This window comes from Musa acuminata, chromosome BXJ2-3 (genome assembly GCF_036884655.1).
Source record: "Musa acuminata AAA Group cultivar baxijiao chromosome BXJ2-3, Cavendish_Baxijiao_AAA, whole genome shotgun sequence".
NCBI lineage: Eukaryota > Viridiplantae > Streptophyta > Magnoliopsida > Zingiberales > Musaceae > Musa > Musa acuminata.
Window position 1 is genome coordinate 39,128,136 of NC_088340.1, and position 17,028 is coordinate 39,145,163.

The 17,028-nt window shown below is 46.9% G+C and overlaps 1 protein-coding gene across 2 annotated transcripts; it reads left to right on the plus strand.

Moving 5' to 3' along the window:
- Positions 1-6,649: 6,649 nt before the first annotated feature.
- Positions 6,650-15,251, plus strand: LOC103978969 (PWWP domain-containing protein 1). 2 transcript variants are annotated; one of them, XM_009394943.3, is made up of 3 exons: positions 6,650-7,982; positions 12,613-13,574; positions 13,683-15,251. In XM_009394943.3, exons 1-3 carry the CDS (start codon positions 6,884-6,886, stop codon positions 15,054-15,056), a joined length of 3,435 nt encoding a protein of 1,144 aa, XP_009393218.2. In that variant the 5' UTR covers positions 6,650-6,883; the 3' UTR covers positions 15,057-15,251. The 2 variants fall into 2 exon arrangements, with proteins under 2 accessions (XP_009393218.2, XP_018679427.2); XM_018823882.2 differs by having other exon boundaries at positions 12,613-15,251.
- Positions 15,252-17,028: the final 1,777 nt, after the last annotated feature.

Below are 17,028 nucleotides of genomic sequence, written 5' to 3' on the forward strand. Positions count from 1 at the left end.
GAGAGAATAAAAAAAGTGAAGGCGGACAGCGAGGTGACCGGTAATATCTGCCGTTGGATCGAGATCCTGCGGTCTGATGCCCTTCTTTATGTGGGTCCCGCTGGAGGAGGACGGAGATTCTTGGGCATTTCGACCGCTTTATCCGCACCAAACCGGAACGGGCGGATTCCCGGCCCATTATCTTCCCCCTCGGCGCCTCCGCCTTCGACCATCGTGTCCCCAACCTCGCGCGCTACGCGAAGCAGCCCTGACGCGCACAAGCTGTTCGAGTAAATGCCCGAGCCAAATGTGGCCGGATATGTGAGCGTCGCCCGGTGTCGGGCCTCTCCTCCATGACATGCTTTTACTACGTGATGGGCTATCAATGTCTGCTCTCGACAAATGCCGACTCTTCGTCTCGTCTGCCCTCGTCGACATGCAAGGCAAGCCCGATGAAGTCCTCCAACAGCATGGTGGTGGTGTTGATGCATCTTCTGCTGCGAATTTAGTTGACGTGCATTTCCCAAGCCACATACGGTATGAGATCAATGCAGATGCCAGCAAATAATGAAAGCTTCAGCAAATAATGAAAGCTTTAATATTATTCTTTTTATTTAATATCATTATATATATATATATATAATAATCATTAAATTATACATGATCTATTTAATGTCTTAAACAAATTATATATGTTATGATATCCATAAAGAAAGATATATTATCTCTGTTTTTTTGCAAATAATTAATGGTGAATATTATATTTGGCAAAATGATTTATATGTGCAAGAAACACAAATCATTTTGTCACAACACACTTATATTCTAGAGATATCGGAATAAATATATATATATGCATTTTTATTCAAGATATATCAGATAAAATAAATTTCATGATCAAACTACTAAATTGATCTACAAGTTCGAGTTATAAATCAATCCTAAGAAGTTAACTTGATTCGAGTATAAACTCATTTATATACAATCTCTCATACTCATCCTTTTATGACCTTATAAACTCATTAATATTTAAAGTATTTTCTAACATCTTGTTTTTCATCTAATATGTCAAAGAAACCCAATGGAGTATTTTTATACCGTGAGAAAATTGAATGTGATAAAAAAAAAAAATCAATGATGGAAGTGGAGATGGATTCACAAAATTTTATTTTAAATTTTAATCACTTGAATCATTTTGTATTTCATTGACATGCTTGTTGAATTTTCTGTTAATAATGAATATAAGGAGAATAATGAGATAACAAATTGATTAACAAAATAATGTAGAAATAAATATTATCATGAAGAGGAGATTGACCTTTTCAGTTTTATTTTCTGGTCTACTCATATTTTGATGACCAAAAAACTATACACTTCAAAGGTAAATATACAACAGTATATTTTTTAGAAAATACAAAATGAATGGGTCTACTATAATTACCTTGAAGGAGGATTAGATCATGACATCCATGATTTTTAAGTAAGCCTTAGATATTATGGGAGGATTATTTTTACTAAGGCGGGAAATTTTTCTATCAAAACTTGGATATATACACAAAATTACCTTCAAAAAATATTTTGGGATTACTTGTTGATAGGAAGAACTTTGGAAGATAATATTAATGTAAATTAATGTAATACGAAACATGTTCAACAAAGGGGGGTATCCGTAAATTGAGTAACAGAGAAGACAATGCCATAGCGATCTCGGAGGCGACCGAGTGACGACTCGCTCACGCTGGAATCAAGGTCGTGCGGCCACATAAGGGCCTCAAGGGCCCGGGCCGCCTTTTCGTCGGATGACGAGTTAGGACTTGACGCAATCACCATTTTCTTGACTTTAAACGAAGAAAAAGATGAAGAGGAAGAGGAAGAAGACACCATCCTTACCGACCTTTAGTGAGAGAAGAGGAACGGTCGACGCAAACGAAACGATGGAGTCTGAAGCGACAGAATAAAAACAAGTGAGGAGACCTTCTGGGGACTAACTGCACACTACTTATAAACAAAATCCTGCCAAAAACAGTGACCTTTCTTAAACCATGTCACGTCGGGATGACTAAACGTCATTCCACCATAAATGTGGCTTGATAGGGCTGCCAACGGGTGCGCTACGCATGGCAAACAACAAGCTTGAAGCGTCGGTCTTCTCGAAAACTGGCGATTCGCGAAAAGGTTCATCCCCTGGACTCCCGGGTAGACCAAAGGCTACCCGACCACCCGCGCCTCCCGCAGCACAGCCTACAGATCTGATCAAAGTAGCTCCTCGGCCGCAGTCGCCTACGTCGTGTTCCTCGACCCCATGCTGCCCGAGACCACACCTGCGCGGCCTGCTCGCCCGAGTCCAGCTCCTCGGCCGCAGCCGCCTGCATCGTGCTCCTCGGCCCCATGCTGCCCGAGACCACACCTGCACGGCTTGCCCGCCTGTGTCGTGCTCCTCGGCCCCATGCTGCCCGAGACCACACCTGCGCGGCCTGCTCGCCCGAGTCCAGCTCCTTGACCGCAGCCGCCTGCGTTGTGCTCCTCGGCCCCATGCTGCCCGAGACCACACCTGTGCGGCCTGCTCGCCCGAGTCCAGCTCCTCGACCGCCGCCGCTTGTGTCGTGCTCCTCGGCCCCACGCTGCCCGAAGACCACACCCGTGCGGCCTGCTCTCCTGAGCCCAGTAACCGCTCTTGCGCGGCCTGCCCGCTCGAGGGGCCTACCACCCCTACGACCGAGCCCAACTTGACCTACGAGTCATACTTCGGGGTTCCTCGGACCACTCACTACTCAGTGCCACCTCTGCACATCCAACCCTCGTCAATTGCCAAGCTCCACGATTCCCACGCCCTTGGCGACGAACCGGTCTCCGCCCTACAGAGATAGTTCCTTAAAACCGAAGCCATGCCTCGGACCCCCCTTACGACAACCGACGCATAGCTTCCTTTGGGGGGGGGAGTATGATGAGGGTGATAATTATGATAAGACTCACGTGACATCAGCCGATACCCCACGTCTTTGTCGGGCTGACAGCACCTGGCAAACATGGGCAGAAACGCCAACCGAGGCCCATTAACGACTACTCAGGCTCTATCCCTCACGCCACGCCAACGGCGATGTCAGACGCCGTCATAGGTATGATCCTGCTCCTTGCGGGCAGGCACATCAGGTAACACTAAACTTTTTTATAAATACCCTCGCGTTCTAAACAAGAGGGGGGGGAGGGGGGCAACAGATAAACACGAACAAACTCCCTGTGACCTTTAACTAACTTGATCGTTGGAGGGGTCGAGTCAAGCACTCCGACCCGACCCGTGTGCAGGAACGAAGACGAGGTGACTCTCACCGGACGCACCAGGCGAGGAGCTCCTTCCCAGAGGAAACGGCGACCCACCTCCATGACCGAACCGACCGAGCCAGCGACCTCAGCGGTCCCGAGGAACCCCCTACGGAGATCCCCGTCATCCGGACCCGAACCGAACCGCGTTGGTCCCGAGACCACGGCTTAAGGTTGTTTACACTAACAATACTATTTTTTAATATTTAATTCCTTTCAACGAAAGAAAGGAACTTGAATAACGGGATGATATAATAAAAGGCACAATATCAAGAAAAAATTCTCAAGACTACATAAAGAAAAAAAAATCTTTGTAAAAAGAGAAAAACTATATTAATTAGCAAAAACTAAAAAAACGAAGAGCCATTAGTAGCCTCCAAGGAAGAACAAAAAGTTGGACAGCCTATAAAAGTGGGCTAAGGAGTTACAAAACCTATCAACAACCAATCCAAACAAACCATGCAAATCAACAACTATACAAAGATGAATGATGATCTTATTAAATCTTAAACTTAATATTTATGAAGCAAAATGAATGTGCTTGTCACAATAAAATCATAAGAGTTCACGAGTGCTTAAGTTTTTTTGACGGCTAGAATAATGGAATAGATAAAACTTTGGTCGAGCTTACCAACATAAAAAATGAAATTTTTTTTAAAATTTTGGTTATGTAAAAGCTCAATAAGAGTTCAAATTTGGTTAAACTAATCAGTGTTGCCCATTTGTGACTGACATCCACACGAGATAGCCGATTAGTTATTTTTTATTACTGGAATAACGTGCATCTCGACACTGCACATTGACAAAGCCGAGCGCATACCTTCCATTGTCAAAGCAATGACAAAATCAACGATGCTAATGATCATGTTAGTGCGATGGGTTCACTCTGTCATCTGCCTACGCATACAATATATACTTTAGAAAACACATATATATTGAAATTGCATAGTTCGTCGTGATCCTTTCTAATCCCACACCATGGGCCTTTAGCGGATGATGAGATGGGACATACCTCTAAAGTCAGAGCTCATTCGATAAAGGATTTATTATATTATTTATTGAGAGATTATAGATTTTTTTTATCTTTTTTTTTATTTTTAATTCATCACTTGTAATAATCTTATTAAAGATAAAAAGAGAAGAGAATGGGACTACAGTAGTATTGTTGTGGGCGACAACTATAGTAATATCGCTACCACTAGGGTGATTGTTATAGCTTGTTGCGATCGTAGCATTACCGTTGCTTAGGGCAACTACAGTAATGTCGTTGCAACATTTATTGGCCACGGTCGATGTCAACTAGATGTAAAAGACCATGATACTCAGCGGTTGCATGACAAACTCGTAAGCATTAGTGGGTGCCACGATGACTATGTGGTTGTTAGTTGGTACAAAATCACGTGTGGCTACGATGACTATGTGGTTGCTAGTTGGTACAAAATCATGTGTGGCTACGATGATGATGAGGTCATCGATAAGTCACATGCGAAGAGCTATGCAAGCGATGAATGACCAGTGCACCATCAACGAGGCATCCAAGTGTGGGCATAGTGGGATGCGACGACAACATGAGAATTTGATTTTTTTTTAAAGCATATTTATATGCCTCGAACGTATCTTGATATAAGAAAATTATATCTCGTAAGGGCTTTTCACTGATTTGATCACCTGAGGAGAAGCGAAGTAAAATTCTCCAGCATCATTAGAATCCATGAAGTGATATATATTGCGGCAGTGTTGTCCCTAAACAAAAGAGATAAAAAAAAGAAATTGTCCCTAAACAAAAGAGGAATCTGGTCAGTGTTGGTCCCTCGAGATAAAAAAAAGAAATCGGTGTGCAAAAAGTGGTGGTCTGGTCAGTGCTAGCCCGATAGGTACGGCGGGTGTGGCGTGCACCGGCCTGTTATCCTTCCACCGTCAAGAGCGGGAGGTTATCGCTGCTCTGTGAAACCAGCCTGACGCGGTGCCCTCCGCTTTAGGATCTTGATATAAGAAAATTATATCTCGTAAGGGCTTTTCACTGATTTGATCACCTGAGGAGAAGCGAAGTAAAATTCTCCAGCATCATTAGAATCCATGAAGTGATATATATTGCGGCAGTGTTGTCCCTAAACAAAAGAGATAAAAAAAAGAAATTGTCCCTAAATAAAAGAGGAATCTGGTCAGTGTTGGTCCCTCGAGATAAAAAAAAGAAATCGGTGTGCAAAAAGTGGTGGTCTGGTCAGTGCTAGCCCGATAGGTACGGCGGGTGTGGCGTGCACCGGCCTGTTATCCTTCCACCGTCAAGAGCGGGAGGTTATCGCTGCTCTGTGAAACCAGCCTGACGCGGTGCCCTCCGCTTTAGGATCCCAGATAGCTCGGGCCTTCGTTCGAGCCCCATAGCTCAGCTGCCTGACTTGGAACGGGCAAGCCAAGTCTAGCACGACCGCACCCAACCTAATCGGGCTCAACACAACATCCCACCGCTTCGTTGCCCCCACTCGGGTTACAAGCCGGCGTTACCAGGCTCGGCGATCAAAGCGTTTCCACAGCTTCATATAGCGTGTTAGTAAATCCTAATAATCGGCGATGTGGGACTAAAGGCGCTTCCCCTGCTCCCTCCTTTTCCCTTTCCGAACATTCGTGCACCGCATGCTTTCCACGAGAACCCGAATTGCATCGAAAGTTTCGATCATGGTTCCCCACCACCTAAAACCATTCCATCCCCTTCGAACAGACCAACAGAAGATGCCCTGCAGACCCCTCCAGATTGCCCAACTCCTAATCCTGAAACCTCGAAACCCAATGCTCTCCTGCATCGGGGATTCAACATGTTTCGAGCTAAATTTCTCCTACATCAGCTGACCGCAATGCTGTAACTTTGGTGATGATGAAGAAGTGTCAGCTGATAAACGCTATACCAATGCCCGAATACGTTGTCGGCCTCCTCGTTGCAGAAGAGGATCGACTTTTAGATTGTGAATCTGTGTCTTTGAACATAGATGCGCTAGCATGTATATAAACCATTACTTCTTAATTCGATGACATTAATAAATATAATCCATGAAAGGAAGTTTTATTGTTTTAAAATTTATTTAATAATTACTACTTATTGTTGTGGTAAACAATTTGGGAGCCGTGGTCTCGGGATCGACGTGACTCGATTCAGGTCCGGACGATGGGATCTCTTCGGGGCGTCCCTCGAGCCCGCGGGGTCGGTCCGGTACGATGGTTCGATCGGGACCGGCAGGGACTCCTCGTCACCGTTGGATGATGTCACCACGAAACTTGAGAGACCCTTATCACCGTTGGATGGCTTCGCAGGCCTTGCCCTGATGGTCTTACCCACCGCCACATTATATACGATCCCATGTCATGTGAGAAGCGCATCGTCGCACACCCTTTCCCAATCCTTCTCCGTTCCTTTCTCTTGCTCTAGGGTTTCCTGTCGCCTCCTTCTTCCCGGTGATCGATTCTGGCCGTTTTCTACGTCGATCGAGGGTATGCTCTTCGATCTTGGACGCATAGGGTTTGTCTACGCCGTCGCCGTCGCCGCCGCCGATCGATCGATTCCTAGGGCTTCGGTGCTTCCTGCGCCGCTCTCGTCATGATCTCTGTCATGAGCGAGCGGGAGATCGACCGTGGTTCCGCCGCTGCCTCCTTCGGGATGGGAAATCCACAGGAAGGGCCTGCAAGTGATGAGGCGGCGGCTGATGGAGTCGGCCGTGGTTCACGTGAATCTAGGGTTCCGATGGAGCTCGACCTGGTGGAGCGAAAAATCGAGGTCGATAGTATGGTTCTCGAGCGTGGCGAAGCGGATCTTTCTCGATCTCCCAAGGACGCTCCCGGAGGTGAGGACGCGGCGATGGATGAGGCTAGGGTTCCTGAATCTGATGTCGCCGAAGGGGTTTCTGCTTCTGCTGGTGCTGGAGCGATGCTCGTGATGGCAGATCCGGAGGGAGGTAGTGATTTCGATGAGGGCTTGCTGTCGGATGAGGTTTCGGTCTCGAATGGTGCTACGATTCTCCAAGGGGCTGTTGGAAACTGGATGAATGGGTTCGAGCTGGGTGACATGGTGTGGGGGAAGGTAAAATCGCACCCGTGGTGGCCTGGTCATATCTTCAACGAAGCGTTTGCTTCAGCTTCTGTCAGGAGGACGAAAAAAGAAGGCCATTTTTTGGTGGCCTTCTTCGGGGACAGTAGCTACGGATGGTTTGAACCTGCTGAGCTTGTCCCTTTCGATCCCCACTACGAGGAGAAGTCTAAGCAGACCACCTTGCGGCCCTTTGTCAAGGCTGTCGAAGAGGCAGTTGATGAGGCAAGCAGGAGAGAGGCTCTTGCTCTGACTTGCTACTGCCGAAACCCATTCAATTTCCAGCCTGCTCGTGTACCCGGATATTTTTATGTTGATGTTCCAGGGTTTGAGCTCGGGGGAATTTACTCATTAAAGCAAGTCAATAGCGCGAGAGACAAGTTTGTACCTGTCATGGCGCTCTCCTTTCTGCAACAAACAGCTACGAGTCCTTTAGCAGATGACCCTGCTTGCATAGATCGGATGAGAAATGTTGCGATGATGCTTGCTTACCGGAGAGCAGTGTTTGAGGAGTTTGATGAGACATATGCACAGGCATTTGGTGTGGAGCCAGTGCGCCCATCTCGACGCACTGGGGCTATGCCAGATCAGCTCGAAAGATTTGCCCCTCGAGGTATTAATCACTGCATGCCTTTATGTTGTGCTTTTATGTTGCCACTGGGATATGATTTGTATTTAAATTTGTATAAATGCATAATACTGGTAAACTCAATCTTTGACCGACCAGTTAATTTATTTGTGAGGTTGTTTATCATTTGTTCTTTTAAGTATATTTTGTTTTGGAATATAGTAGATGCATTGGAATGCTTGACTTGGTTCTACTTTCTTTCATTATCATGTTTCAATTATGATCCAACTCTCCATATGTTCATATGCCATTAGGTGGTTGCTCTGATGTAATATGACCTATATTGATAGATATCATTGTTCAAAGTTTTATAGCAACACCCTTTATGTTAGGACAGTAATTTTCCTGAACTTATTGTCAATTATGTAGATTTCAGATTCAAAGTAGATATATGCTTCATAATTTTTTGAATGTTAGGATGCAAAAGAGGTGTGAAAACTAAATTAGGATTGAAAGTAGCTTGTATATTCTGATTGTCAATAATGTCCTTTTTAGGGTTAATTACTATCTTAGGCTCTACACAAGTCAAGCTAGAGCTTTCTTTTGGATTTAGATATAGCTGGTATGGGGATCCCATGGTGAACATAGTCCATGTGGTTGTTGCCTCATTTTACTCCTTTCTGCTAATTTGTTGAAGCAAGTTAACTCACACTTTTTTCTTTGATCATATTCTTTGATCATACTTGATTTATGTCATTTTACATAATACTGTATATCTTAATTTTTCTATTAAACCCATGCCTATCAAATTGGTTTTCTGTAAATAATGCTCCATGTCCTTTGGACGAGCAAACCAGTAAAAAGCCAAAGTAATAAAGAAGGAATTTTGTTTGAATATTTTCTCAAGTCAGAAAAGTTTTGTGCTTCATTTTCTGATTAAAGGTCCAATCTCCCCTCTTCTGTTTACTTCAATACGTTATAACTATTGTAGGATGAGTTACTAAATTTCTATTTTTACATACGCATAAAAATTATTGCTGCATAAATGTTGCAAATTTACCATGCCAGCATGATTTTATTGTTGTTGACTAGAATTTGTCTCTTTGATATTTGAGTTAATGCATTATCTGCATTATGCTACTCTAGTTTTTGTATAGACCATGTGTGCTGCATTGACACATCTGATCCCGTGAATATGGTTCGGCCTTTGTTTGACAGCACAATACAGTTTGTAATGATTTATTATTAATCTGGTGATTTTGGAACTACTAGAACTCTCTACCTTTTATTTTTCTATTACATGATGAGTTTGAGATTGCATAACAATGATATTTTATAAATTGATTTTCTTCGTGATATTGTTTTGAAATAGTTTTTCTTCTTTTTTTATGGATGCAGTTTACTTATCACTTCGTAAGACATTGATAGTATTAGTTTTGTATATCCTGGAATTGGGAAAAAAAAGGTTTTCACAAATGACAAGTCTGGATTTAAAATTGCAGATGTAAATCTACAAAATTATGAATGTAACTTAGCTATCACAAATTAAAGTTCAGTTAACACTTCCTAACTTGATGATGCATTTGCATGGCCAGATCCTCCGCCAAGCTGTTGTGTTCTTATGCATCTGATTGATCCTTTTCTAAGATTCCCATCAGATAATTTTCTTTTAATGGTAACGTGTAAAATTTGCTGCGTATTGACTTGAAGTTCCTGGTGAACATCTTTTACCAAAGTCCACTGAAATTATAATTATTAGACAAGACTGCACAACTTTTGAATTCAAAACCTCAAGTGTATAGGTTGATGATGTTCAGAAATCCTATTTCTTGATGGGTTTCAGATTGGTTTCTTTTTGAAGTCACCAACTTTGATAGAATGCTGTCAGATCTATGATGTCACAGACTAATGTGTGTGTTTTATGTGGGTCCAAGTATTTATATTCGTCATCTAGCTTTTTAGTTCCGGTAATTGCTGGAGACCCAACAAATTACCCTGTTCCTCCTTTGTGTCCAGGCCTGCCTGCCTTTGGCTAATGCTTATCGTCTAGAGTGTTGTTATTGGACGTGGGCTCATATCTCTCGCCCCAACTATTTGTTAATGGTCACCCCTATGTTTCTTAAGATGACGTTGTATCTGTTGAGAGGAGTCAGAGATGGTGTTCGTTCTTTACATTATTATATTGTTAATCTGATCAATCTAATTTAAAATAGTAGGAACTGGTTCATCCGAGGCCCACTATCAAACTTAAATAATTATTTCGGCAATTGATCCTACCAAGCCTCCACTTAATTAAAGTACAGTTTTACTTTTAGATGAACACGTCACATCTGGCAACAATATTCTAATTTGATCCAGTAATTCTATTCTAATTTGATCTATTCTTTACTCATGTAGAAAGTGATTTCGCTTTCAATCCTCCTATGATAAGGACAATTTAATGGTAGCTTGTATGCAGTGCCAGTTCCCTACTAAATCTCTGATTCGTGAAGAGTTTTCATTTGTGGTACGTGTTTAGACAGACATGAGACTGCTACATTGTGTATGTGAGCAGTACATGTAAGAGACGTGACACAGATTAGGCTGGGTCTCGGGTATTGTGACATGTCTTTGTCAGAATTTTCATAAATGTAAAGGATGATGCCGGTATTCAGGATTCTCTAGTGATCCATTGTTGTGGTGGTTATCTGAGTATATGGCCTAGTTAGATTGATAAGTATGGTCTCTGTAAGTTGGCACATTAGTTTTCATCATCTAATATCGAGTGCAATAAATGTATAGGCATGAGATGTGTTGTGGAGATCAAATATCGACAAGAGGTTTCTTGTTAGTCACGTTATTGGAATATGTAATTTTAAGTTTAAGATTTGACGAAATCAGTGTTATCTATAGAAGTACATTATTCTGTAATTAGGGTCCTTTTACTGTAGTAGGACAATATTATACTGGTGAGGCCCAGTTGTAAGAAAAATGTTGCACAAGGAATTCTGACTCAAGAAACAGGGGCACGAAGAATTTATTGTGATACATCAATAATCGAAAAAAAAAGGGTTTAAAGACCATGGCTTATCCAAGGACAACTATGTTTAAAGAACTGAAATGATTTATTTGCAGTCATGACTGCCATAGTTTTGTTGTCTAATCTGAGGTGGCCTTCAGTCAGGAGTTATTTAGGCTCTTCTATTAGCGGGTGTCGCACCAGTTGACCCAATATCTTTTAAGTGATGCACGGTACCAACTTCTCGTCCGTATTACATAGTGCCTGCCCATGTTTTTGTTTTTAGACTTCTGATATCCTTTACCAACCTTTTCGAAAGACTGGAACAGTATCCTGCTTTATATATTAGTGACATGATTGATTGGATTATTGGTGGGAAAAGGGGAGAAAGAAAAACTGGGAACTTTGATTTCTTCTCCTGCTTTAATACGATGTTTTGTGTAGATCTGGATATGGATTCCAATTTCCATGTACCAAGTCGGTATTTTAGCTTTTATCTTCGTTTTCTTTGGGATCTGAACCAAACTGCCGAACCTTTTCACAAGAGAATAATCTGCATTGATACTTCTTGTCGTCGGTGGCGCTTCCTCGTGGATGACTTGCAGCTGTACTCTGTAAAGGACAATTGATGTTGCCCCCTGTCACCAGTTGAAGTGTGTTTGTGGTTTATTGGTAATTGGCAATAAAGTAAGGATCTCAGTGCTGGCCACCTGTCTCTTATCAAGGCGTCCCTTGGCTCACTGGTTAGAGTTGGGCGTTGTTTGTCGCGTCAGTCTATCTAATTTAGAGAGAGGTGTCATTTGAATAGAAATTTTGAACCAGAGCCGTAGGTGGTTTGCCTGTTTAGCACGGGCTAGATCTGTTCCGATAGAGGTTAATAGCTGTACGAAGGCGTTTTGGAGGTTAACGTGTTTACTTTAAAAAAGGTTGGAAAATTATTTATTTCCAGTTAGTTGCTAACTCTCTGAAATCGTACCAACAGCGTTGAAGGTGCACTGGCTTTTTGCATCGTACCAGTTGAACAATCCTCTAATAATCTATAACATGTCAGCAACATAAATGGCCCTTCATGCCTAGGCCGCCCCTGCTGTCTATTTAGACCCTGCTCCCCCATTTGATTCACAAATGTCATGTACTTGGACACAGGATTGAGGGAGTATTTGAATTGTATCTTATCATATAGTGTTGCTTTCCGGTTCATGATGACTCTTTTGCTAGAGTCTGGGAAAGCTGCCTTCGTCGGCAACCTTTCACGATACATTCGCCAGCATTCATGGGTCGTTCAAGTGTTTTATTTCTCATGTTTCATATTCCTCCGGTGTCATGCATCTTTACATGCCCATCACACGCACAATCGGGCAGTAGCGGTCAGAGTACAACCACAGGTGGCCCCTCTTCTCTGCTGGCATCAAGTTATGTTGTCCCCGTTTCTTTGCTTGTGCTCCGCATCTTTAAAACCATATAGACTGTAGTTACTTGGATTAACCATCTTGGGTTACACCTTAGTTGTTCGGATGCATGTGATGTTTCACATTGTCATCTGTCACATATTACATTTGTTTAAACATTCAGTATGTCTTTATTCAATATTTTTAATTATGGTATCATCTGTCACATATTACTCTCTCATCGCTGTCACATTACTGCTTACCTGTGTTATTTACGATTCTTTTCCAGCGGCTCCTCTGAGCGGTCCACTGGTGCTGCCAGAGCCGTTGCGCCACAAGAAAAGCTCCTCCCATAAGCTCGTACACAAAGCCGCCAAGGTCCCGTCAGCCAAGAAGAACAAGTACGTACTCAAGCGAAGGGACGAACGAGAGCCCGCGAGCGCCAGCGTCGGCCCCCCGAAGCCCTCTTTGCCGGATGTTCCATCGCCCGTTCAATCCCACCGCAACCACTACAACCTCTTCCCTGCTCAGCAGCATCAACAGACGCCCGCCCATCACGCCCCGCACGCCCACCCGACCCTCGTCTTCCAGGATGCCTCGTGCCCGCCGGCCTCGGCGCCGGGCGGCTCCAACCTCGGCGACTACGTGCTACAGAAGAGAGCTCCTGCTGGCGCCGCCGATGAGAAGCCGCCACCGCAAACTTCTCAAGATGGATCGGTCTCGGAGCAGACAGCCTTACCGGCGGCCGCGGACGCACCCGCTGTTAGACAAGTATTCGATGAAGGGAGGTTGAAAACCGAGCCACCGAGACAGTTGAGTGAGATCGCACACAGAAAACTAGACCCTACCGTCAGCGGCGCTGCTTATTCAAGTGCTGATGCTAAACCCGGGTATGGGCCGGGGTCGTTGGCACTCCGAACTTCACAAGTTGGTGGAATCATGAAGGAGAAGAAGATCAAGAAGCGCCTGCGTGAGGATGGTAGCTCTGCTGAATCCGGTGTCACCGGCCAGGCGAAAAAGAAGAAGAAGAAAAAGAAGGTACAGAGCAGTGAGATCGGCGTACCAGATCATGTGAAAGCGTCTACGATTGAGGATCTTTATAGGAGATCAGCAGCGGCCAAGCCCGTCAGCATGGAGCCGGAGTTGCCGAGAAGGGAAGATGAAGTTGCACCCACCACGGAACCCTCTGCTGTGGCTGTTCGACATCCCGACATCGACTTGAGCTTACGTGATCTGCAACTCCCGGAGCTGGTGAGCGACTTGCAAGAGCTAGCGCTATATCCTTTCTATGGGATCGACCGTGATGCCCCCTGGGTAGCGCTTCATGTCTTCCTCAATTTCCGTTCTTTGGTCTATCAGAAAAGCTTGGGCCTTCCACCGGCCAGCGAGGCCGACGCGCCGGAGGTCCCAGCCGTTAAACCATCAGCTGCTTTGCCACCGCCGCAGGAGCCTGTTGTAGTAAGTGCTGTGGTTGCTCCGGCAAAGGTGACGAACGAGGAGACGGCGCCGACCTCCATTTCTAAACCACCGAAAGCCAGTTTCAGGCCTGATGATCCCACTGTTGCCGGACGCAAACGAACCGCATCTGATCGACAGGAGGAGATGAGCGCTAAGCGGCAGAAGAAGCTGGACACGCTCAAAGCTTTGGCTGGTGAAAAGAAGGCAGCCATCGGCCACAAGGGACTCGAGGGCCCGCAGCGGGGGCAGAAAGACCCCGTCGCCGCGACGACGTCTGCGGCTGCGTCAGCGGGGCCGGCGAAGCCCAACGACAGGGCGGCGGAGCCTGTCAAGAAACAAGAGCCGCCGCCTCCGCCTCGGCTGCCCTCTCCGACCACCCTCGTGATGAAGTTCCCGCTGAGGACGACGCTGCCTTCCGTGGCTTCCCTGAAGGCAAAGTTCGCCCGGTTCGGGCCGCTGGAGCTCTCCGGGACCCGCGTGTACTGGAAATCCTACACTTGCAAGGTGGTGTACAAGTTCAAGCCGGACGCCGAAGCCGCACTCAACCACGCGAGGAGCAACCAGATGTTCGGCCAGGTGAAGGTCTACTACTATCTCCGCGACGCCGACGCGCTGGCGCCCGAGCCATCCTCTGAAGCTGTCGGGCAGAGGTCGGAGTCGCGCCTCGTCGAGAGTAACCAATTCAGACCTGGAAGCGGGGCAGGCGTCGGCGTCTCATTCGGTCCGTCGAGGCCTCCGTTGAATCTGACCCAAAAGCCCGCGGGGCAGCCGAAATCTATTCTAAAGAAGCCCAGCGACGAGGCAGCACCGAGCGGTGGTGGAAGAGAAGCTCCCCGCGTAAAATTCATGTTGGACACTGTTGATGGTAAGGCAGAACTGCCTGCGACAGTGGTGGTCGCCGGCAACAACAACGATGTCCGTAGCAGTGCAGATACCTCCTCCGCAGTAGATCCCGTCATCGGCAAGGCTCCCAGGTCAGTTCGTTTTCTTCCGCCACCGTCTTCGAGTCGCCCACTCATACCGTTTCCACCGAGAGCAGACAGCCCTTACATTCCTCCGCCACCTGCCTCCCTCGGCGTGGCGGAGAGGGTGCTTCCGCCGCCCCGTCCGCAACGTAATCTCAATGGGGTTGAAGAAGAATCGGGATCCAGCGAGCAAAGAGGGAACGCGAACAAGGCCTTCGCCGACCAAATGCTGAGCCTCCTGTTTAGGTGTAGGGATATCGTGAGGAACGTCAAGTCGTCTCTAGGCTACGTTCCCTACCACCAGCTATAGGAGCGTTGCTTGTTTAGATGATGCAGCTTCTCCATTTAACGTCCGACGGATTTAGTCGTACTCTTGTGGGGGGATTAAAGCTTCCACTGTTATTTCTATAGACTTTCTGTTGTTTTGCTTGTGACTGTTGACGGTGGCGTTGCAGTAAAATAATACAACAATCCCATGTCTTGCCGGTGTTGACGTTGAGTTGGAGATTTTGCTTCACTGTTTGCTTCCCCAAAAGGTACTCCAAATGCTAATAATATGTTCCAAACAACCACAGTAAGAAGAGAGAAACACCACGACAATGTAGTCCACTTCAACATTATATTTTCTGTAAAATATGAAATAATAATTCGTTCAAATATATCGGATGAGATTTTAAATTTTAATTTTAAATTTTTTTTTCTTTGATAAATAAATCCGGTACATTATCAACTGATCAATATTTAAAATTTAAAAAAATACCTGATGAGGATAGTAATTATGATAAGACTCGGCTGACGTTAGCCGACGCCTCACGCCTCAATCGGCGCGACTGCACTCGGTCAACCGAACCAGAACACCGGTCGAGGCGCATTAACGCCTACTCAGGCTCGGTTCTTCACACCACAACAACACCCATGTCAGACGCTATCAGCCTGCCTCCTACAGGCGGGCACATCAAACAACAGTAAGCTTCCCTATAAATACCCTCTCGTTCATCAGAGGGAGGGGAAGGGGGGGGGGGGGGGGGGGACATGGACACAAAACACTTCTTCTTCTGAAACCCCCTCCACTATCAACTAACTTGATCGTCAAAGGGGTCGGGGTGAGCACCCCGACCCGACCTTTGTGCAAGTGCGAAGCCGAGGGTCCCCACCGGACGCGCGGATGAGGAGTTCCTGCCCGGAGGAAACAGCGACCCCGTCCCGATCGGACCATCGCACCAGACCGACCACCTCGGCGGGCTCGAGGAACGCCCCCAGAGAGATCCCCGTCGTCTGGACCCGAACCGTGCGTCGTCGGCCCCGAGGCCACGGCTCCAGGTTGTTTACACCAACATTTTGGCACTAGAAGGAGGGCCCGGAATGTCGAGTGATCACCCGAACGACTCAGACTGCCCGAGTCCACCTCAGCGCAGCCTGCCCGCCTGAGTCACATCCTTTGGCCTTTGCCAGATCCCTCGGACATAGACTGCTGAGCCCACCTCAGGGCGGCTTGCCCACCTGAGTCGTGTCCCTCGGCTTGAGCCATGTCCCTCGGCCACAGATTGCTGAGCCCACCGCAGGGCGGCTTGCTCGCCTGAGTCGTGTCCCTCGGCTACAGATTGCCGAGCCCACCTGAGCCGTGTCCCTCGACCATAGACTACCGAGTCCACCTCAGCGCGCTCTGCCCGCCTGAGTCGTGTCCCTCGGTCGTAGACTGCCCAAGCCCACCTCAGGGAGCCTTGCCCGCCAAAGTCGTGTCCTTCGACCTTTGCCAGATCCCTCAGACATAGACTACCGAGTCCACCTCAGCGCGGCCTGCCTGCCTGAGTCGTGTCCCTCTACCGTAGACTTTCGAGCCCCCCTCAGGGCGACCTGCCGCCCGAGCCACACCCCTCGGCCATGTTGCCTGAGACCACGCCTGCGCGGTCTGCCCGCATGCGTCGTGCTACTCGGCCGCATGACGCTCGAGACCACGTATGCGCGGTCTGCCCACCTGCGTCGTGTTACTCGGTGGCATGACGCTCGAGACCACGCCTGCGCGGTCTGCCCGCCTGCGTCGTGCTCCTCGGCCGCATGATGCCCGAGACCACACCTGCGCGGCCTGCCCGCTTGCGTTGTGCTCCTCGGCCCCATGCTCCCTAAGACACACCTGCGCGGCCAGCCCGCTTGCGCCGTGCTCCTCGGCTCTATGCTCCCCGAGACACACCTGCGCGACCAGCCCACCTGCGTTGTGCTCCTCGGCCCCATGCTTCCCGAGATCACACCCGCGCGGCTAGCCCGCCTGCGTCGTGCTCCTCAGC